Here is a 22366-nt window from a genome sequence, read left to right as displayed (position 1 = left end):
TTATAGACCTTAATACCTTTGGGGAGTTGTGGTTCTGTGCTACTGTCAGAATAAACTCATAGCTGACCGTCTGGCAGGTTTTCAGAGGCTTGTAAAGTGCATGGGAAGAGGCTGCCTATCTTTCTTCCAGGAAGCGGCTGGTGGATTAAACGTACATGCCTTTGGGTTGGCAGTGCAACTTCTTACCACCAGGCCCCTAGAGCTCCCTAAGGGCTGAAAATAAAGGAAGTTCTGGGCTTCATCAGTCTGTTTCTTGCCATGTCTGTCCTCAGGAAAGCATCTCTGGAGTGCAGGTGGGATGTCAAGCTAGAATGATCTAAGATCATCTATCTCTGTTGAACATATTTGATCCAGAATCAGGTCTCTAATATATCTGGATGTACCATTTGTCCTTTAAATAGGTCTACAAATATTTCTCTCAACTGAAGCTGCTAATATGTTATACAGCTTGTGATAGTGTTCATTTGCTTAGGATCAAGAGTGTAGGTGCTCTGTACAACTAGAAAAGTATGGCTTTATGGGCCCATATTGGACAAAAAGTCTTTAAAGGCTGCAAAACCAATTAATCCTTGACTATTAACTCAGAGATTGGCAGTTCAAACCCACCCAGGGAAGCCACAGATGAAAGGCCTGGCAATCGCTTCTGTAAAGATGATGACTCCATGGAGGGTTTTCTGTAACATGAGGGATGGCCAGGAATTGAGATCAGCTCAACAATGAGTTTGATTTTTTTTATCTGGCAGTGACTTAACTATACAAGGGGGCCCTTCTCCATGATCAGATCTCTGAAATGGAGGGTCTACAGCAAATGTAGCAAAAATTAGAGCAGAAACCATTTAACTGACAGGCTGTCTTTCTCCCAGGATAATCATCATCACTGTCAGCTGGCAGAAATTTTCCCCATGACACTGTGCAGAGAATGATAAGGGACTGGGGTGCACTCAAACCTAGTGAGGGGTGGGGCTGCCCTGCTGGTGATGGCTGAGAGGTGCTCATGAGGGAACGCGTGTGAGGATGAGAGGCACTCAGCAACTTGGGCACAGACTTCTGGTCCTGCTAATCTAAGTGGCTACTGTCCATTGCCCCCTCCAACCCCGCAGTCAAGTGTGGCTGGAATGCAGAATGCTTGCAAAATCAGTGGAGCAAAGTACTTCCTTCTGTAATAATTACTGCTTTAGATTATGGTACTACCACTTTTTGATTCTAAAAGCAGATAAAGCAATATGTTCACACTGATGAGAGCACAGGGATCCTTGTCCATTCTGTGGGGAGCCCACATCCACCCCCATCCATCTTCCCTTCTCTCAGGCTGACTCTGAAGCAGCTGTGAACAGTGACTCCATCATCATCACCACCACTTTTAACTCCGCCATTACCTTGAACTTCTCCTCATAGTTCTCAAAGGCTTCCATGACCATACACACAGCCTCCATCGAGCGCTCCAGCCGGCCGTCCACCCCGTTGAAGCGGTACATGCTGCCAGACACGTCCACCACCAGGCTCAGTCGCTTGGGCTTCTGTTGCGGGCTGCCCAGCTGCAGGAGGGAAGACAGAAAGGCTGTGAACCAGAAAAGCATTCCTGGCTGCTGTCCTGGGGACCCACCTGAGCCTGAGTGTAACCACCAGGTGACTGATCAGCTAGAGGCTCAGCTCTGCACAAGACAAGCCCTGCCTAGTGGTACAGAGTCGCAGTGCTAATGCAAAGGCACTCGAGTTCAAGCTACCAGCTGTTCTTTGGGAGAAAGATGGGCAATCTCCTCCTGGGCGATATACTGACTCCAAAAGCTGGAGGGTCAGTGATGGGTCAGTTCTGACTCCACAGTATACAACGACTCCGGCTGGTGAAAAGTATGTATAGATTTTACTTTAGTCAATGGAACTTCAGATTTCTGCTGGAAGTCAGAGCTCCAAGCGGGAGATTTGCCCTTGGACCGTGTCCCTGTCAACCACATCCAATATAACCTAGTAATGTTGCCTTAAAAGACTAAGGCCTTTTTTTTTTTAAAGCAACAGAAGGCTTTAATTTTTTTAAAATTTTAATTGGTTTGCAAACAATCATTCATATATTTTTGTGGTTCATGTATGTACTTTGTGGTTTGGTTTTTTTTAATAAATTTTTTATTTTATACTGGTTTACTTACAAAGTTCATATACATTGTTGTTCACATCAGATCTTTCCCATTTCCTTTACCCCCCCCCCATCAAATTGAAGACTGATGCCTTTATAAAATGAATTAATCTGAAAAGATATTAACTTTAACTTGCTGTTTAGACCCATTGTCTTCAGAAAGAGTTTTGAAGGGGAAAATTCCTCACTTGTACATATTATGTGCTGTGATCAGCAGTCTTTGAGTCAGCTCAGACTCCTATAGACCCTTCATGACAGAGCAGAACTTTTCCTAGTGTGTCCTTGGCCCCGAGCACCATGGGGACAGGTCCCAGGTCTCTTCCCTTCAGAGCCACTGGGTGGGTTGGGTTCACACGGCTGACTTTTCAGTGACCAGCTGAGTGTCATGGTGACCCCAGGACATGCTGTATGGTGATCTGAAGAGGATTTTGTACATTGGCCACAGAAATGATCCCTTAAACAAGGTCATGAGAGAAGGGTTTGGCAAAGAACTGAAGGAAAACATGTCCATTAAAATGTCTATTGCCTTTAGGAGCTTTCGAAGTTCTCTTCTTTCCAGTTACTGAACTATTATTTCTCTTTTCCTCTCTTGGCAGTTAAAGTGGTGTCTGTCTAGCAACAACGGCCAATTAAAATGTGAAACTTTCATGAGATTTAGTTGACTTTGGACCCATGACTGCCAATCTGCAGACATGCAAATTTAGAGAATTTAAAGAAAACTGTATTTTTCTTTAAATATAAACTAGAAAACTAATGAGCTGAGTGAGTTGAACAAACACTGTGAGGGTTACAGCATAGTAACCTATAGTACAGCATAGCATGTTTACAGATAGTTTCAGACAAGTTCAGTGTATTTTTTACAAGCTTGAGTTGGCCTAAATTAAGAACAGTGCTACATATGCTGTCATGATGCCTCACAATTTCAGATGTGTCTAAATACAATTGTTGACCACAATGAGTCAGTGAAGAAAGTGGTCACTGACTCATAGCAACGACACAGAAATGAGAACTCCCAAATCACAACAGACCATCTCTGAATAAATATTTAAGTGAGGTAAGTGACACCCCTGAACTCACCACTGCACCCCCAACTCTCTGTGGCTACTCAGCAATTCTGGCCATTCAGGGACATATGAAATCACTCATGTCTTTAGGAGATGAAATATTTTACCTTATTTTCATTTTGGAGGGGAGGGCATTGTGTTGCAAATATGTAAAAATTAACTTAGTGGTTTTTTATGGTTCTAGTACTCTGAAGACATTTGTCAATCGTACAACTAAAGGGGGGAAAATAGAAAAAAAAAGAATTCTCCCTAAATTACTCTAATTATAGTATATAAAATTTTAATGAACATAAAATTTTTTTAAGTTCTCAAGGGTTTATTTGAACACTATTAAATTTTTACATACCATAATTAGAGTGATTTCAGGGAAATTTTCCCCCCCATTCCTCCGCCCCCTTCAGTTGTAGGATTGACAAAGATCTTCAGAGTACCAGAACTACGGAAATGCTCTAACATTGCGCAAATGTTTCCCTTGAACAGTCCTCCACGATTAATAAACACAGACAGGCTGGTTGTCATCAGCTGCCCCTCAGGGGTTCTCCGCTCTGTACCCACAGTGCCAACCACTCTCTTGGCTGCAGTCTTCCAGTGGGTTCTGGAGATGGGTGGAGATCAGAGAGGGAGGTTGGGATACTTGCTCTCTCTCATTTCCTGTCCATGGGTTGGCTCTCTGTCGCCAGAAGGCGAGAGCTCCAGCCAGGGGCCCTCACCTCAAACTTCCTTCTCTAGGATCCACCATGGCTCCTCCCACTGTCCTTCTGCCTGAGGTGCAGGGCTAGATCCTATGTTCTCAGCCCAGGGAGGCTGCACTCTGTTTTCCTAACTCACACTGAACGTCGTATATTGTTTTGTTAAAAAACTAACTGTATCTCAAATTGCCCAATTTGAGCATGCCATGATTTTCTTGACTTGCATTTTACATTTTTCCTATCACACTTTCCTTGGTTGCCATCGTCATGTTTACAGAGAGGTTTCTGTAAGGAAGGCTGCAGGCCACGAGCCACTGAGACTCACCTGCGGCTCCAGCTCACCCCGGCGTTTGTAGATGGCTTTCTCTCCCGTCAGTCCATCAATGATTTTGGCATCATCAAGTTCCCCGGTAGCCTGGTGTCGCAGCCACTGTCTTTCTTTACCTTTAGCCTACAAAGACACACATACAGAGCTTTGCTTTAATCAGATCTATAGGGTTTATGACACACTTTAAGCACAAACAATAGGCAACATCAAATGAAAACAAAACAGAAAAACTCTCCAAAAAATCACACAAAAACTCAAACTAAAAGCACTGCTATAGAACTCACTGTAACTCCTAACAACTCTATAGCACACAGCAGAACTGTCCCATGGGATTTCCAGACCTACAATCTCTTGGGAAGCAGATTGCCTCATCTTCCTCCCACTGAAGCAGATGATGGGTTCAAATTGCCAACCTTTTGGCTTGCAGATGAGTGCTGAACTGCTGCACCACCAGGACTCCCTATAGGAACATACTTCATAGCTCTTCAATAATTATGGTTCTGCATGAACACATGTTTCAAAAATGGTTTCTGCTCTCTTGACAAAGAAATGCCCTTAGAGTGCATTTTGCCCATTTTAATGGTTTTCACATCTGGAACAATAATGAGAACTCATTTAGAATGCAGACCAATGGGAAACAGTATGCAAATGGAACCCTGGGGACTTGCCTCATCTATGGAAATGCAGTCAGGATGTATTTCTGATGGGTTTTGTTTCTCAGTCCTCTGAGGAAATTTATTAGGTAACATAATAATCAGCTTGAACTTGTTAACACTATCTGCAAGCATAGAGAAAATGTGATTTTCAGAACTCTTCCCTTTAGAAGCTCTGGTTTCTCTTCAAATCTTCTCCCTTTGGAAAACAATGTGTTACTCACATTCTCTATGGCTTACTGTGTGAATGGAAATGGCTAATGGATCCTACATGTCTCTTTGTGTCTCTTTTTGCAGAAATCTTTTTTTCAGAATTACTTTCTTAAAGATATTTCCATGATACTTCTTCACAATAACTTAAAAATATTCCAGGTAATCTAAAACAGTAGAGAACTCTAAGGTCAATCCAGTCTCCTGTTTACTACTATCAGAGGAATGTATTTAAAATAAGAGGCAGCAGAATAGCTAAGATTTTTTTATGCATTAAAAAAAAGAATAGTAGGTAAGATTGTGTACTCTGGCATCAGACAGTCTGGCTCCAATTCTCCCTTTGCTACGGATCGGCTGTGTGACCTCAGGCGTGTTCCTAAACCTATCTGCATCTCAGCCACCTCCTCTCTCACGTGAGAGAAACACTGGACTCTATTTTCAAAGTTCTGTAACTACACTGACAAGGCCATAACCCTGATGACGCCCTATTCAATCCTACTAAGCTGCTCCATGATGCTCTCACCATACAGGGAACTGCTGCAGTGACGACCGATTATTATTTTTTCATGCAGATTAAAACTAGGGGAAAACCAAATTTAACTCTGCTCCATCATATCATCCCACAGGAAATAAAAATGCTAGAATTCTAATTCCACCTCCTCCTCATACTGTAGTATTGCTAAAAAGTCACTTACAGTTGATGACAAAAGGAACTTGTCAAGAGTATGGGAAGAGTGTTCACTGTGATCTGGTCTGTCAAAGCCAGAGGATACACAGACATGACCTTTGCTGAGCAAACTGTTTTTAGTGGCTGCTGCATCGGTTTTGACTCAAGGTGACCTTATGTATGTATGCAGAGTAAAACAGCTCCACAGAGTTTCCAAGACAGTGACTTTTCAGCAGCCGATTGCCAGGACTGTCTTCTGACGTCCTTCGTGCTGTTTTTGGTAGGTGTTACTGAGTGCACTCTGACTCATGGTGACCCTACGAACAAGAGATTTGAACTTTGCCCTAACCTATGTTCTGATGCTTGAATAGTATTTTAAATTACTTAAAACTATTATATTCCAATGGAACACTGGGGTAATGAGCAAAGAAATGGAACACCTTATCCTTATACTTTACAAGGGGGCTCCAGTGGCCTAGTGGCAAGAAGCTGCATTGCAATCCCAAAGGCACATGGTTCAAGGCCAACAGATGCTGTACAAGGATGGACAGTCTCTTGCCGAATGATTAATTGCCTCTGAAAACCCACCAGAGGGTCAGTTATGGGTTGGTTTCAACTTAATGGTACACAACAACAAAAACAACAACATTCTTAATGTTGTCCTTACAACCTCAGCCAGCCTCAAGCCCTTTGCTATCATTACTGTGCCAATCCACCTTAGGATTGGTTGTCCTCTTTCTCTCACCTTCTACTTTCCCAAGCATGATGCCTTTTTTTCAGGGACTGTATATCTGTCAAAAAATTCAGCCCTTCTCCAAGAAAACCAAGGGGGACTGTAAATTTACAGCCTTGAATGTAAAATGATATGTAATACTCAGTCAAATAGGAAATGTAGATAATATCAGTTTTTGACAAATCTAGAAATTATATGATTCTCAGATATTTAATGACTATTTTGTGATCTTACATAGTTATCCTTCATCTTACGTAACATCAATTTTGGCATAATTTTCTTTGGAACCTAACCAGGTTAATAAATGAGGAGTGGGTGTATAATAATAACTAATTGCTATGAAGAATTCAAATTAATTTTAGGAATGTAATAATCAAAACAAAGAATGTATTATGTATGGCTTTAAAAAGATAGCATCAAATCAAGATTTCGCATAAGGTGGTTCGATGGTAGAATTCTCATCTTTGATTTAGTAGACCAGAATTTAATTCCAACCAACGTGCTTCCAGGCCTCCAGGTCTTGCTTGGAATGGAATGGAATCAATGGAGATTTGCGTGTTGCTGTGATGCTGAACAGATTTCAATGGAGAGCCCAGAAGAACTAAGCAGAAAGGCCTGGTGATCTACTTTGAAAAATCAGTCAATGAAGATGTTATGGAGCACAACTCCTTGATCTGCAACCAGTCATGGGAGTGGTACAGGATCAGGCAATGTCTAATAGTTCTATTTGCATGAGCTGAGGGAGATGAAATGACAGCTAACAAAAAGTAACAATCTAGTCTCATTTTGGACAAGTTATAGGATCCTCTAGGCCTCTGGAGACCCACCATGAAAATAAGACAGTACCATTATGGGAATGTTTGAAGTGTAATAGTTTAAAGTTTTATGAAGAAAATCATCAATATTTGCAGAATCATCTCCAATTAATTCTTACTCTTTGCTTGTTCCTAATTATATCATAAAATATATCGTAAGGACAGTAATATTTAATCAAATAATCACTTCAACTTCCAAGATTAAAACTACTACAGATATTAAATAGTGACTTTGATGAATGTGCTTTTCTCCAGCATATCTTTTTACCTGATGTACAGCAGGCAAAGAACTATAAAATGTGACAAACTATAGGGAAAACAATTTCTTAGGAAAACAGTTTATTCCATGCCTATTTTTATGATTAGTCTTAATCCAGTTTAGTTGAAGATAGTTTGTTCTTCATATTAAACAAATTAAGAGACATGGGTGGGTGTTTTTAAGAGAAATGAAATTGTCTCTGCTCTTTACACTTCACTCTCTCTCCTCCCCAGCATCAGTGCTCAGAAGAAACCCCAAGACATCTGGGAACCAGCAGATGTGTAACTTGATGAAAATCTTTCATTTCATATCTACTGCTTTGGAGAGATTTATATATTCCCAACAGCTGGTTTAGACTCTCAGAAATTCATATTGTTCTCCAAAGTGGGATAGTGTTACATTTCCAAAATATTAAGAACTATACCAGAAATATTCAGAACATTAGATTTTGTAATAAAGTTCATTATTTATATCAGTTAAAAAGGCATAAAATATAAATACACATCTTTGAAAGAAGACATCTCGAAAGGATAATAAATACTTATTATAAAATATATTTTAGTAAAATACAGAGTTGTTGCTGTTGTTGTTGTTGTCAGGAGCCATTGAGTATGATTCACAGTGACCCTATGGATAACAGCCCTGAACCCTGGCCCATCCTGTGCCATCCCCACAACCTCTGGCACAGTAGAGCCCACTGCTACAGTCACTGCCAATCTACCTGGATGAGGGTCCTTCCCTCCTGTGAAGGACCATAAGATGGTGAAAAATTCACTAAAAGTCATACCTTTTTCTGAATTGTTTCTCCCCACTAACATGAAGCTGGTTCCTATCTAATCCTGTTACCACGGCAGATCTTCTCCACTAGTTCAGAGAAACGTTTTTAAAAATTGCCTTCAGGAAGACTTCAGAGGATATTTTTGGTTTAAGGTTTAAAGATTATCTCGGGGTGATAGTTTCAAGAGTTCATCCATACTCCATTGTTCCAGAAAGTAGATGGAGTTCATGAGAATTTGAAACTCCATGCTCTGATTGCTGAACAGACTTCTTTGGACCAAATGTTATGTAATGGTAGCTCAGACCCTTTGCAGTTCTGGTCCCACTGCAAAAGGCCACTTGGTTATGTAGGTGAATAGCCACCAATTCCCTGTCCTCCTCCTATCCCCAATGCGCCTTCTTCCTTGGCTGCCCAGCTGTTCTCAAAAATAGATCAGTTATTATACTTTAGATGGCTGTCTACTGTCTTCATTTTTACTTTTACTTGAAGACAAAGCTATTACTTTGGGTACTGGTTGGCAGTGACTTGAATTAGTAGTTTTCGTTTCAGTACTGAAAATATACCAGCCTTTGATCTAGAACTAATGAGCATGAAAACATTTTTATGATCATAGAACTGTTTTCTTTTGCAGTTGTTAGTTGATGAGTCGATCCTAACTCAGAACCAGTGCAGGTGTGCAGAATAGAATGGCTCTATAGGGTTTTCAAGGTCATGACCTTTTGGAAGCAGGTGGCCAGATCTTTCTTCTGAGGCACTAATAAGTGGTGGGTTCCAACAGCCAACTTTTTGGCTAGAGGTGTATTTCTTAACAATTTGTACAACTAGGCTTTTAATTTTTTTAATCTATTATCTAACCAGTCCAGTAATATTTGGAAACTCAAAACAGAAAAAAGGTATATCAGACTGGATGTTCTTGGGACAACAAGTTAAAGGAGGCGATCTAAACACTTATCAAGAGATGAAATAGAATTATTTATTATTTTCTCTCTCATTGGAGGCCTAGTGGCAAGAAGCTGCACTGCAATCCTAAAGGCATGCAGTTCGAACCCACCAGTTGCTCCATGGGAGAAGGATGGGCAGTCTCCTCTCATGCAATTAACTGTCTCTGAAAACCCACCAGAGAGTCAGCTATGAGTCGGTTCCGACTCTATGGCACACAACAACAACAACAATACTGCCATCAAGTTGGAACCAATTCACACCTGATCTTCTATTGAGTTGCTGAGGCTGTAAACTTGGTGGTGGTGGTGGTGGGGATTGCTTATATTTCTTCCTCAGAGTTGCTGGTGGATTTGAACCACCAGCGCGATGTGGCCTTTGGGTTAGCAGCACAAATCCCTCGGGTGTGCACGACCAGGGTATATAATAGCTTCTGTGATTTATGGGCTCTATGGAACCACTTCTTTAAGCAGTGAGTTACTACTGGGTTTAAATATGTGCTTTTGTTTATAACAGAAGGCTAAAAAAAGGATCTTCTTCACCATCTATACCTATTATATGAAATATCCTTATAAGTATGCCCATCTGTTTTGTATTATACAGTAAATTTATATTAATGAGAACTCACAATATAAAGCTAGCTTGCCAAAATAAAAAGTCTCTGTTACAGACTAGTTCTAAAAAAGAAATATAGTTCTATTACTTTTATGTAAAGAACATTTAGACTAAATGAAATGCCCAGAGAATGACGTATTCTGGTTAATTCATTTTTCTGGGAAATACTTGGTTAACCAGCTAGATATTTAAATAAAACATGTGTCTGAGATATTGAGAACATTAAGATGAATAAACTTGACAACAAGCCAGTTATCTGTGGTCTGTCATCCTAGCAGCACCTTCTTCTATACCCTGAAAGCTTGTTATTACGGCTCATCACAGAACCGCTCATATCCACACAACTGTGTTCAGGAATAGACTGGTTAAATTAGTTTTTGTTGCCTTCAGTCACCACTTAATTACTGTTAGAATTCCCCTTAGAAACGTTAAACTGGTTTTAATTAGTGGAACAGAAAGTATATCACCAGCTCAAGAATGCAGCAGGGAAGGAGTTGGGACAGTGGGTTGTCCCAGTTATGAAGGCTTCATCTCCACATCATTTCTTATTTTGCTTGGAGGAGCCATTGCATAAGGACCATATTTTGGTATTTGGCTTCTGTTTGATCTGATCTTCATGCCAAGTAGAAGCTGAGGTTATGCTGGCCTTTTTCCTGGTGCTCTTTTCTTTCAAGTCTTCTGCTGGCTGAAGCCACTGCATGAAACCTAGACCTCCCCAGGCCGACCCTCACCCATGCTGCTGCTACTTGGCAGACCACCATGGAGGTCTTGCCAACACTAGAACATTCTCTCTTCTCCTCCATTTCATCAATTACCCAGTTATAGTGAGATCACTAACCACTCACAGTGATGTCATGCATGTCAGTGCAGAACTGGAGGCTGCCTTTTCACAATAAATCACCAGGACTGTCCTCCAAGGTGACTTAGAATGGATCAAAATCCCCAGCCTTTCAGTGACCTGTTGTTGTTATGTGCCATCAAGACAGACTTGACTCTACCAGCAAGTTTTCAGAAGCTTTATAGTGCTCAGAGGAGACTGACTACCTTCCCGTAAGCATCTGGTAGATTTGAACATCAAGTCTTTGGGTTGGCAGCACAACTCTTTAACAGTAGGCCACCAGAACTCCCTTCTGCTCCCCACCCCAACCCCAGTGCGCAGTGAGGTAGGCCTATTAACTGTACCACCCAGCGACTTTCCAGCTAAGGGTGTCAATGTGAATTTGTCAGCTCTCATACATTTTCTTGCCTAGTATATCTATTCTGCAGGAAGAGATTTTCTTTTAAAAAAACCTTTTTCTTATTAATTGGACAAACGTTCACAGAGCTGTTAAGCTTATCATTGAACAATTCATACATATTTTGTTTCTCTGGAAGATTCTTCTCATTGTCCTTGGTGCTCTTTTTGATAGCCGTTCCACTGCTTCATATTTAACAAAAGTTACTAAGAGGTGTCGCGTATCACTAGCACTCTTGCCCAATTTCTACTGTCACTGTAGGATTCTCACTGTTTGTAGCATTTTATGATTTTAATGGTCATCTGGCAAAGTTGGTGCCTCAAGTTAGAGGCTTACTCTTTTGTGGCTTGGAAGGCAAGACTATATTTAAAGCTCCACCAGGTTGAAGTTTGCCTTTTCACGGCTGGTGCCGTGTTAGCGATGCACCATCCATGTGCTAAGAAGGAGTAACTGATATTTTGTTTTTCTCTCCCAAACATAGATGTTTCTAAAGATGACTGTGTTTTTACCCTTCCTTTCTCATTGCTGTGTAATTTTGCATTAGTCACATACCTCCCTTGACTTTGACTGTCCCTTTATAAGATGATGAGACGGGGGGCGGGGGGAGAGGGTGAGGGATTAATCATGGGGTTGTACAGTTTGATGGGGGGTGAGGGAAATTGGAAGAATCTGGCCTGAAAACAATGTATTTGAGTTTTGTAAATAAACTAGTATAAATAAAAATATAGAGACATATTATGAAATATATAGACATAATGAAAATATATATATAAACCTACTATATAGAAATGAGGTGCTCCGGTTACCTGGTGGGTAAGAAGTTGCATGCACAAAGGCATGCAGTTCAAATCCACCATGTTCTCCTAGGAAGTTGTTGTTGTTAGGTGCCGCTGAATTGAGTACAATTCATAGAAACCCTGTGAACAACAGATCTGAACCCTGTTCTATCCTGTGCCATCTTCACCATCTTTGAAATACTTGAGCCCATGGCACCAGTCACTGTCAATCCACCTGATTGAGAGCTTTCTTCTTTCTCATTGATCCTCTACCTTACCAAGCATGATGTTCTCACAAAGAAAGAACCTTTCCTAACAACATGTGTAAAGTATATGAGGAGAAATTTTGTCAACTTTGCCTCCAAGGAGAACTTTGGCTGCACTTTTCCCAAGATACATCTGTTTATTCTTTTGGCAGTCTCTGGGTTATTTGGTACTCTTCTCCAACAGCACAACTCAAAGCAACTTGGTTTTGTTCCAAGAGGGAGCAATGAGTAATCTCTTCCTGTGTGATTTACAACTTCTGAAAACTCACTGGAGGATCAGCTATGAGTCGGTTCGGACTTGACAACACATAACTAACAATAATACAAAGGAATGTGGTCCCTAGCTTGTCCTAACCTGGTTCCTAAACTCCAGATTCACATCTGAAATATTTTTAATGTTAAGCTTAAGATTTTATCAGAGGTGTCCCAGTAAATAATAATAATAATAAATACACGAACATCTCAAACAATCTTTTTTCATATATCCCTCTTTTTTCTGTGTTCTCTATTTCAATCTTCCTCCACTATTACTTTTAGGTGCCACGGAGTTGAGAATGATGCATAACGATCCTATGAACAACCAATATAAACACTGTCCCGTACTGTCCTCACAATCTCCGACACATGCAAACCCATTTCTGCAGTCATCATGCCAACCCACCCGGCTGAGGGCCTTTTGCTCTTTTGTCACCCTTCACATTCTCAATCACGAAGACTCTCTCTAAGAAGCTGCCTCTCCTAGCAACATGCCCAATATATGTGAGATGAAGCTTCCTCCAGAGCATAAAAACTCCCATACTAATTCAGATTTACTGGAGTAGAGTCACCAAGGCCATGCCCCTAAACTGCTCTTCTAACCCTGAATTGAAATCATGGTCTGAAGTCACTCTGAAACTAAGTAAAGGTTTCACCTAAAGAGTAAAGGTTGTCACCCCTGGTAAATATTGTGTTTCTTCAAAAGATGAATAGGTAAACAGCTATATTAAAGCATAGATGAGAAGGCTGAAATGAGAAGATTACATAAATAGAAAAGAAACAACTAGAATAGAAATAAGAAGAATACTGACCAAGTGTGAAGAGTGCAACCAATGTGACTGGCCATCATGCCGAGAAACTGAAATGACAGCAAGTTTTGCCATGTTCATTTTCACAAAAAAGAAAATAAAATAGCTTTTAAAAAGCTCATTTCCCTCCCCCTACATTCAGTCAGCAAAGGGATACTCTCCTCCTCATCCTTCCTTCTTTAGGCTTCCTTTCATTTATGCAGTCTTCCATAAAAAACAGCATCATTTTTATGTTGAAGAAGGATTTCATCGATTAATGCCTTTCATTTCTTTGTGACATGCTGGTCTTGCTGGTTTAGATTTTTATTTGGTTTTAGTAAGACAGAAAACCAATATGGTTTGTTATTGGTCAGAGGCAACTCTGTTGAATTTGTTTTTAGCTCCAGTAGCTTTCTTGTGGATCTAAGGATTTTCTCTATCTACAATTATGGTATCTGTGAAGAGAGACAGGTCTCTTTCGAATTTGATTAGCTTCTTCTAGTACTATTAATTTCTTATCTAATTGCTCTGGCTAGAACTTGCAGGACAATGCTGAACAGCAGTGGTGAGTACAACCATCCTCGTCTGGTTCCTGACCTTAGATGGAAAGCTTTCAGTCTTTCACCACTGTGATTTCACATGTGAAGTTTTTATTGGTCTCTTTTATCAGTATGGGACATTTCCCTTCTGTTCCTAGTTTGACGAGTATTTTTATCACTAAAGGATATTGGATTTTGTCAAATGCCTTGTCTTTGTGAAGTGAGATGATTATTTGTCCTCCTCTCACTTTCTATTAATAAAGAATTATTACATTCATTTACTTCTTTTGCATTCCTGGGGCAAATCCTAGGATAGATTATGCTGTACAGTCCTTTTAATATGCTGTCAGATGCAGCTTGCTGAGATGTTTGTTGAGAATCTTTATACTTATAAGAGATATTGATCTAGGGGAGCTCTGGTGGCCTAGTGGCAAGGACCTGCAACTACAATCCCAGAGGCGCACGGTTCGAATCCACCAGATGCTCTGCCAGGGAAGGAGGGACAATTTCCTCCTGTACCAGTCAGATCTGATTTGATGGTACACTCACACAAAAAGAATAAAAATTTTAAAAAAAGATATACTGATCTATTATTTTCTTTTCTTCTGGGTTTCGTATCAAGATAATACTGGCCTCTTATGAGCTGGAAAGTTCTACCTCTTCATGTACTTTCTGAAGAGTTCGAGAAGGATTGCTGTTAGTTTTTCTGTAAGTACTTGGGAGAATTTATTGATGAAGCCATGTGGTCATGGGCTTTTCTTTTATGGGAGGTTTATGTATTCAATCTCTTCATTTGTTATATAGGTTTGTTGAAATTTTCTGTTTCTTCTTGTGTGGCTTTTAGGTAACTTGTGTATTTCCAGGAGCTTGTCCATTGCATGTATTGTTAGGTTCTGTGGAGTCAAGTTTGATTCACAGTGACTGTAAGAGGAGTAGTTAAAACATGGGAGTGGCTGAGTCAGACCTCTACCTGCTTCATAAAGGAAAAGTGTTCCGATCAATAACATCCATAGTACTAAAAAAACAGCAACATGGTCCAATATGTGAGCCCACATGTTCTTGCACCTATTTCTACCAATCATTGGGTCCAATGTTCTTTGCAAATTTACTCAAAGACTTTAATCACAATTGTTGGGTTTATTAGGGAAGCAGGTTGGAGAGCTAAGGCAGCAAAGAATATCACACAAATGCAAGTCCAAGTTTAGTCCAACAGTCCCAAGCCAGATTAACATCAAGACAATTTTCTCTGTAAATCTTTAGTATAGCACTTGGTTTAAAACTTTCCTGTGGCACTAAGCATATTATCTCCTGCATTACAGCTGCCCATGTGCCTTTGAAGGTAAGAATTCTTAGAGAACACATTTATTCAGTAAATGTCTATGAACAAAGTACTGTAATACTAGAGAAATTAAAAGGAAAAGGCAAATGATTCTTACTCCGTGTATCTGAGCATGGTGGGCATGTTGTCAGGAGGGGCCAGTGCTTGGTGAAAGGCATCATATTTGGAAGGGTAGATGGTCAGTGGAAGAGAGAAGGACCCTGGATGAGAAGATTGACACAATGACTGTTTCAGTGGGGTTAGGTGGGTTGGAGACAGTGAGGTTGGCTCAGGATAGGACAAAGTTCAGAGGTGTTGTTCATAGGGTCGCTATAAGTTACAGTCGATGGCACATAACTACAGCAATAAAAAAATCAGGTGATGAGAAAGTCTAAGTGATTTACTGGCACCTTCCTACCTCTCAGCCTCACCTGCTTGTTTGCAATTCAGGCTTGTGCTTTTATGGCCTGCCCTCGCTTCTGCCTGGGAGCTCACACAGCCCATACTTTGCCCATGCTGTGCCCTCTGCTGGGCATTATTTCTATCCTTCTCGTCTGATTCTCATTTGTCCTTCAAGACTCATCTTATGCAGTCCTTTCTTCAAAAGCTATGCTTGTGCACATTCCTTTGGGTTTCTGTGAATTCCATGCATCCTTCTAGTGAGGCAATTACCGTATTAAATGGAAATTGTCTGTTTACATTTCTGTCTTCCTCTGCTCCTCAGGACTGTAAACGTCTTGAGTACAGGGACAATATCTTATTAGTCATCTGTATATGTTCAGTGCCAAGCACAGTGGATGCCACGTAGTCACTGTCTGAAAACACAGTGTTTATCTGAATGTAAGCTCATCCTGAAGCGCTAACGGAAAAGAGGGAACTTAATTGATGGTTTGTGGGGCCAGAACAGTCAGAGATAGGCTAATTTAGGTTAGCTTCAGAATAAAATGACTTGTAGATCAGGACCACACTGATGAGAAGATACAATTAAAATTAGTGGCTATTGCATAGTACTGCTATTTCCTTTGTTAGGGACTACTGGCATTAGATATTCATATTCTTAACTGACTATAACTAAAGTACTTTATTTTCAATTGAGAAAAAATTCTTGCCATCAAATCAGAAATTGTCCAATATTCAGGATTCCATCAAGAAGGAAAGGTAGTTGGTGCTAACTGTCATAATTAAAAGAGTGAGACACGCTAGAACAGACATGTTGCCATGGTGTTAACAGTATTTCCTCTCAAAGGTCAGTTCAGCCACCAGGAGTAAGGGTTTGGGCCCAAGCTGTGCTCTGGAAAGGCATCTCAGATGATGACTTGCTAGACTTTATGCTGTTCACCAGGGAAACTCCCATGGTTACAAGGATTACACAGCAACCCCAAACAGCTGGAAGACATTATTCAACCAGAGCCACGTGGAACTGGCAGGAGGATGGCGCAATGGGGACTGAACCAAAGCCACCTTGTTTTGGTTACAATCTAGAGATTCCTTGGCCAGCCTTGACAAAAACTATTTTTTAACTACTCTAGTCTCTCAAATTGAGAATTAGAAGGGCTGTCTGGGTATAATTTTTCTGTAGACTGATAATAAAGATTCAGAAAGAGAAAAGACAATGTTTTACTGGCATTTGGATAACGGCACAAAATATTTTGTTAGACAGAGGAAAGATATAATAGTTATGAAATTGTAGAGTTGGGGTGAGGGAAGAAGAGAGATTTACCTACCTACCATATGCTCCACTAGGCTCATGGTCCCAGGGCAAATGACATTATCTTGCTAATTTTCAGTTCCTTCAATTACAAAATGGGAACAAAATATCTACATGGCACAGCATTGTGAAAATTCAAGTAACTTATACATCTTGGTGTTCTCATCTAGCAAATGTGGAAAAGAATACTTACTTATTTTCAGGAAGATTAAATAACACAATGAATATAAAACTCATCTATCAAATGTAGAAAAGAATACTTAACTTATTTTCAGGAAGATTAAATAACACAATGAATGTACAACACTTGAGCCAGGGCCTGGTGTAAAGTCCACATTCACTGACAGTAGCAGTGAAGCAAATCCTCTGTAAAGAATGTTACATGCGAAGCACTGTTTTAAATGGTCTACATGTATCCTTTAAATTAGTCTCCGTTAAGTGCCTATCATTCCTATTTAAGAGAATGGAGGCTTTCTGGTTTGAGTCAATACTTCCTCAGTCTTCACAGCTCAGTGAGGATGAGGATGACGATGAAGGTGGAGATCTTACTGATGATGCTGATGAAAGTCTAGCACATAACAGATTCTGGATATTATAATAATGCTGATATGATTTATAAAGTTTCTAGAGATGAAAGTCCTACAAAGCTTACTCTGTCTCCTTTTAGTATTTGTCCAGGGATCAAATCAGTTTTATCCCCTTTCCTGGATGGCACAACAGACTAAGCAATTGGTGACTTCATGGAAAGGGTTGGTAGTTCAAAGCCATTCAGACACGTGGGCATCTATCTGCCTCTGAAAAATCTGCCCTTAGAAACTCCGTAGTGCACAGCCATGCTCTGTCTGACATATGAGGATGCCATGAGCTGGAGTCAAGTCAACTCAATAGCAATGGGTTTATCCCCATCCTTATATTTTAAAACTCTTTCTTACTTTTACTTAAGCTTAACGCCTCTCTCTGCCTCTGAAATACCAGTACATAAGAGAATAAAAACTCCTCTGAAATGAATGACTCTATTTGAGGGTATGTGGTACGTTACTAAGTTCAGTTCCTATAAGGAATTTTCCATTGTGCTAATTTCTAGTTTTTCACCCTTTTACTCTTATTTGCTGTTTTCCTCTGAGCCTTTCATAGTTTTTCTTTCATTTCTCTCATTGAGAGCTGGGAATAAAATGGATGCTGTTTTCTAAAACTAGTTTCATTTAGCACAAGAGTCACTTTTTAAGGTTGGTACCAACAGTTAAACACTCAGCTGCCATCAGATGTCAGTTGTTTGAACCCACAAAGCTGTTTCTTAGAAAAAAGAACTGGCTATCCACTTCTGTACAGATTACTGCCCAGAAAATGGACTCTGCTATGGAGTCATTGAGTCAGAATCAACTCAATCGCACTGTCTTTGATATTTAGTAAAACTGTAACAGAAATACACAAGTTTGTGGCTTTAACTATATTTACTCTCCATACGGTTTTGGAAGCTACAAATCTGAATTCAGGATGCTGATTCTCAGGGAAGGTTTCCTCTCCCTGTTAGCTCTGCAGGAAAAGCCCTTGTCTCTTCAAGCTCTTGCTTCTGCATGACATTTCTCTTCCCCCACGGCTGCTTCTCTAACCTCAAAGAAGGTTAACTCAAGCCACACCCTATATTAATCTTGTGTCACAAACATCACAAAAGCAACCCATTCCCACAAGAATTGATAACCACAAGCATAGAGGTTAAGATCCACAACATATATCTTTGGGAGACACACTTCAATCCAAAACAGGCATCTAACAACAACCACTCTGTGATGTTAAAGAGTTTACTGTTTAAATGGCTTTTCTAGCCATTGAATTTGACTTTGTCATGTGGCTAGATGGGAATATGCAAATAGGGCATGTCAGCCTATCTACAAGGATAATAACTAGTCTCGCCATAACATTGAGCTAATTCAGCAGCAGAATGGGAGAACCTCGAAACCTGCAAAGAAGCAGCAGACGTATAGAGAGTGTCCTTCAGGCACAGAGAGTCTTGTGCCAGCTAGACCTTCAGCAATAGCAGCCATGGCTAAAGCAGAGAATCAGAGACCCAATATGAGATGGAGCTGCCCTTCGGACTGCTACTTCTCACAGCCAGAACCACAGCTAAGAGCCTCTGCCCAAATTTGGTGGACAACTTGGGGGTGGGGTGGGGGTGAGGTGGGGTCTGGAGCCATAATCGGCAGGACTGAGAGCTTTGTAACACTAACCGAAATCATGAGGCTCATGGCTGAGGTGCTTTCAAACATATCTTGGAAGCTGCTTAACTGTATTCTGCTCCTAATCTGGTTATAGCCTTTGGGCTTTCCCAGTACAGTTCTGTGTAGTCCGTGAGCTATCACATCAGATTTTTGGTCCCAGTAAAGCAGTAAGATTGGTGTTGGGTAAGTTCAAAGAGGTTCAGGAGCATGTGACATGTCTGCTCTCATGGGAATTGGTTTTGTATTGTTAATGGGGACAGTTCCACTTAGTGAAGTTGGTAAAGATATGGCCACACCATGCTGCCCTTGCTCTTTTTATACATTCTAATCTGTGATTCACCGTGCTTTCTAAGGTTTAACTTTTCTTCTTGTAAGGCTGATGTGAGGATTCAATAAGATATTTGTCAAGTAACTATAGCCTAATACCCAGTAAGTACCACTCAAGACATTAATGAGCAGTCAATCTCTTCAATTTTAAATGTATCTCTAATGGCCTCTGTCTAAGGCACAACAATTGGCTTCTTTTTGCCTGGACGGAACAACAAAGAAAGAAGAGTCAGGAATGGGAGGAGGATATGGAACATGTGACTCACTGCATCCCTGAACAAATGGCTCCTTTGCCATGGGACTAGAAGAAGTGGATGGTGCCTGACTACCATTACTGAACATTTTGATTAGAGATCCTATAGAAGAATCCTGTTCTAAAAACCCAGAACTAGATGTCAAATTCTCATGGACTATAGACTTTCTGGAGCCACAGAAGGCAGAGGAACCCTTGAAACTGTTGCCATGAGATAATCTTTAAGCCTTAAATTAAAAATATCCTTTAAAGTCATCTTAAAACCGAGTAATAGTTTAGTTTAACTAGTAAGAAAAGGTCTTCCCTGAACATTCTGCTCTTTTAAGAGCTATATCTATGGGATCAGACCGACAACAACTGAAAACCTTAGATAGGGACTGTAGGGAGTAGTGAGCATATATGAATAAAGGATAATCAACTCAGAAAAGGAAAGTTAAAATGTTGCACAACTCTAAAAATATAATCAATGTCATTGAATTGGAAATGTATAAACTGTTGAATTTTTTATATGTGTTGCTGTGTACATTCTCAACAATAACAACAAAATGCAAATGGAGGAGGGGAATGTATTCTTGTATCCTAAAAGGCCCTGTCCAAGGTAAAACTCAACACTACTTGAGTTTTCTTTTGAAGTCAGGGTTATTCATGGTCTAGTCTGTTTCTCTGTTGTCAGTCTCCTCTCTTGCCATTGTCTCCTACCAGAAACATGTTCTACTCAGTCATACTTAGCCAATTCCTCTTCTCTGAAGTCACATGCCCTCTTCTATTCCTCTGTGTACTTGTACATGCTGTTTCCCATGCCTACATTGCCTTGGCTCCCCAACTACCTGGAGGATTCCTTAGTACTTTAGGGAATGAACTCAAGCTTTGCTTTCTCTGTGAATGCTCTCCTCATCCATCCCTCAGATGGTTAGCTATAGTATTTTGCATATTCTTCTGTCGGTTATATGAATTTCTTGCCATTTGTTTCTTCTGAGTTCCCTGTGGGCAAGGACTATATTTTATTTTCCCCTTTCTGATGTCAGGTATCATGATAGATGGAGCAAAGATTGAAGTTATCAACTATTTAATTTTCCTTGTATTCATGATCACATCCATGGTAACAACAGTCAAGAAATAAAAAGAGGTGCTGCATTTTGAAAAATCTGCTGTCAAGGACTTCCTCAAAGTACTGAAGAACAAAAAAAATGTCAGTTTTAAAGACCAAGATGCATCTGTTCCAAGCCATTGTATTTTCAATTGCTTTCTATACATCTGAAAGTTAGACAATGAGTAAGGAAAGCAAAAAAGGATCAACGCCTTTGAGTTGTGTGATAAGAGTACTGAATATGTCATGGACTGCTGAAAGAACAAAAATGTCTGCTTTGGAGAAGTACAACCAGGATGCTCCTTAGAGGCAAGGATGGTGAACCTTCACCTCACATACTTTGATCAGATTGTCAGAAGGGACCAGTTCTTGGAAAGAGACATGATGCTGGGAAAGGTGGAGTCAGAGCAAGAAAGGCCAAGCAAGGAGATGGATGACACAGTGACTGTTACCAATGGGCTCGAGCATTGGAGATCATGAGGAGGGGGAAGGATAGGGCAGATATCTGCTGCTCATAGGGTTGTTATGAGTTGGTGAATACTTGATGAAACAGCACCGCCACCCCCACCACATCTTGTATGCATAAAGAACTAAAGGAAAAAACTGAACTGTACTCATTCTTCAGTCTCAGGACAAGCACTATCTTCCTATTCAACATCCATGCATCCTCTGTAACTCTCATTTTGGCCCTTACTTGTCTACTGCTTTGTCTTGGGGCTTGGAGTGTACCCAGTAGTTCCCCTTAATGCCCAGAGTAATGAATATTTGTTAAGTGATGAGGGAAGAAACTTTAACAATGTAAAGTCAGGTTGTTTCCCTATAAGCTATACTGCTTTATTTCTAGATAACAGCATATGGTCTTAAAAATGTGTTGGTTTTCTAAAGTCAATGATTTAATACTTATATTCCCCTAGTTTTTAAACTAAGCATCTAGTATATAACTGTAACTGTCTCTCCCTTGGCCATAGGACTTTACTGAGTCTCATGATACAATGAAGACATTATTTTTTTACAAAATTACATTTTTAAATATTTTTAAAAATTATTATATGCGTTTATTTACAAGATTCAAATACACTGTTTCCCAGAACAGAGTCTTTAAAAAAGAGAGACTTTCCCATTGCTTTGGTCCTAGAAGGTTGTTTCTTAGTGGTGCTGTAACAGATATAACAGCTGAAGGTCATTTTTTTTTTTTTTGGTGGAGATGCTGGGGACCGAACCCAGGTCTTTAATGAACAGAAATATCTTCTCTTACAGCTTAGGAAGTTAGTGGTCCAATCCAGAGCATTGGCTTTAGGAGAAGTAGTGCTCTCTTTCAGTTCTGGGGTGATCTTTTTATATTTCAGCTTCTGTTCCTTAGTGCTCTCCCCAACCCACTACCAATTTAAGCTTTTCTCTCTGTCTAATCTGCTCTTTTCATCTTGTCGAAAGTGATGGGAATTAAAACCATTCTCTATGTTCACAGCTTTAGTTTGCTTGGCTCCACAGTCAATACTCTTGGCACCAGCAGCCAGGAAATTAAAAGATGTATTACAATGGAAAGTCTGCTGTTAGGGACCTCTCCAAAGTACTGAAGAGCAATGGTGTCCTTACGGAGACTAAGGTGCATCTGATACAGGCCATGGTCTTTGCAATTACTTGCTATGCATCAGAGAGTTGGACAATGACTAGGGAGGATAGAAGGAGAATTGATGCCTTTGAGCTGTGGTGCTGGAGAAGA

The 22366-nt window shown here is 40.3% G+C and overlaps 1 protein-coding gene across 1 annotated transcript in view; it reads right to left on the bottom strand.

The window, feature by feature from the left end:
- The window catches only part of VWA8 (von Willebrand factor A domain containing 8), a 519526-nt gene that overhangs the window by 34095 nt on the left and 463065 nt on the right, over positions 1-22366 (bottom strand). Inside the window, exons 41-42 of the mRNA XM_006884567.1 lie at positions 4207-4332; positions 1377-1535 (exon numbers count right to left, since the gene is read on the bottom strand). Coding sequence (XP_006884629.1) covers positions 1377-1535; positions 4207-4332 — 285 coding nt within the window. The remainder of the gene's footprint in view (positions 1-1376; positions 1536-4206; positions 4333-22366) is intronic.

Source organism: Elephantulus edwardii, unplaced genomic scaffold (genome assembly GCF_000299155.1).
Source record: "Elephantulus edwardii isolate Elephantulus edwardi_28Jun2011 unplaced genomic scaffold, EleEdw1.0 scaffold00036, whole genome shotgun sequence".
NCBI lineage: Eukaryota > Metazoa > Chordata > Mammalia > Macroscelidea > Macroscelididae > Elephantulus > Elephantulus edwardii.
Note: the sequence above shows the minus strand (reverse complement) of the source record. Positions and strands in the feature narration are given on the sequence as shown.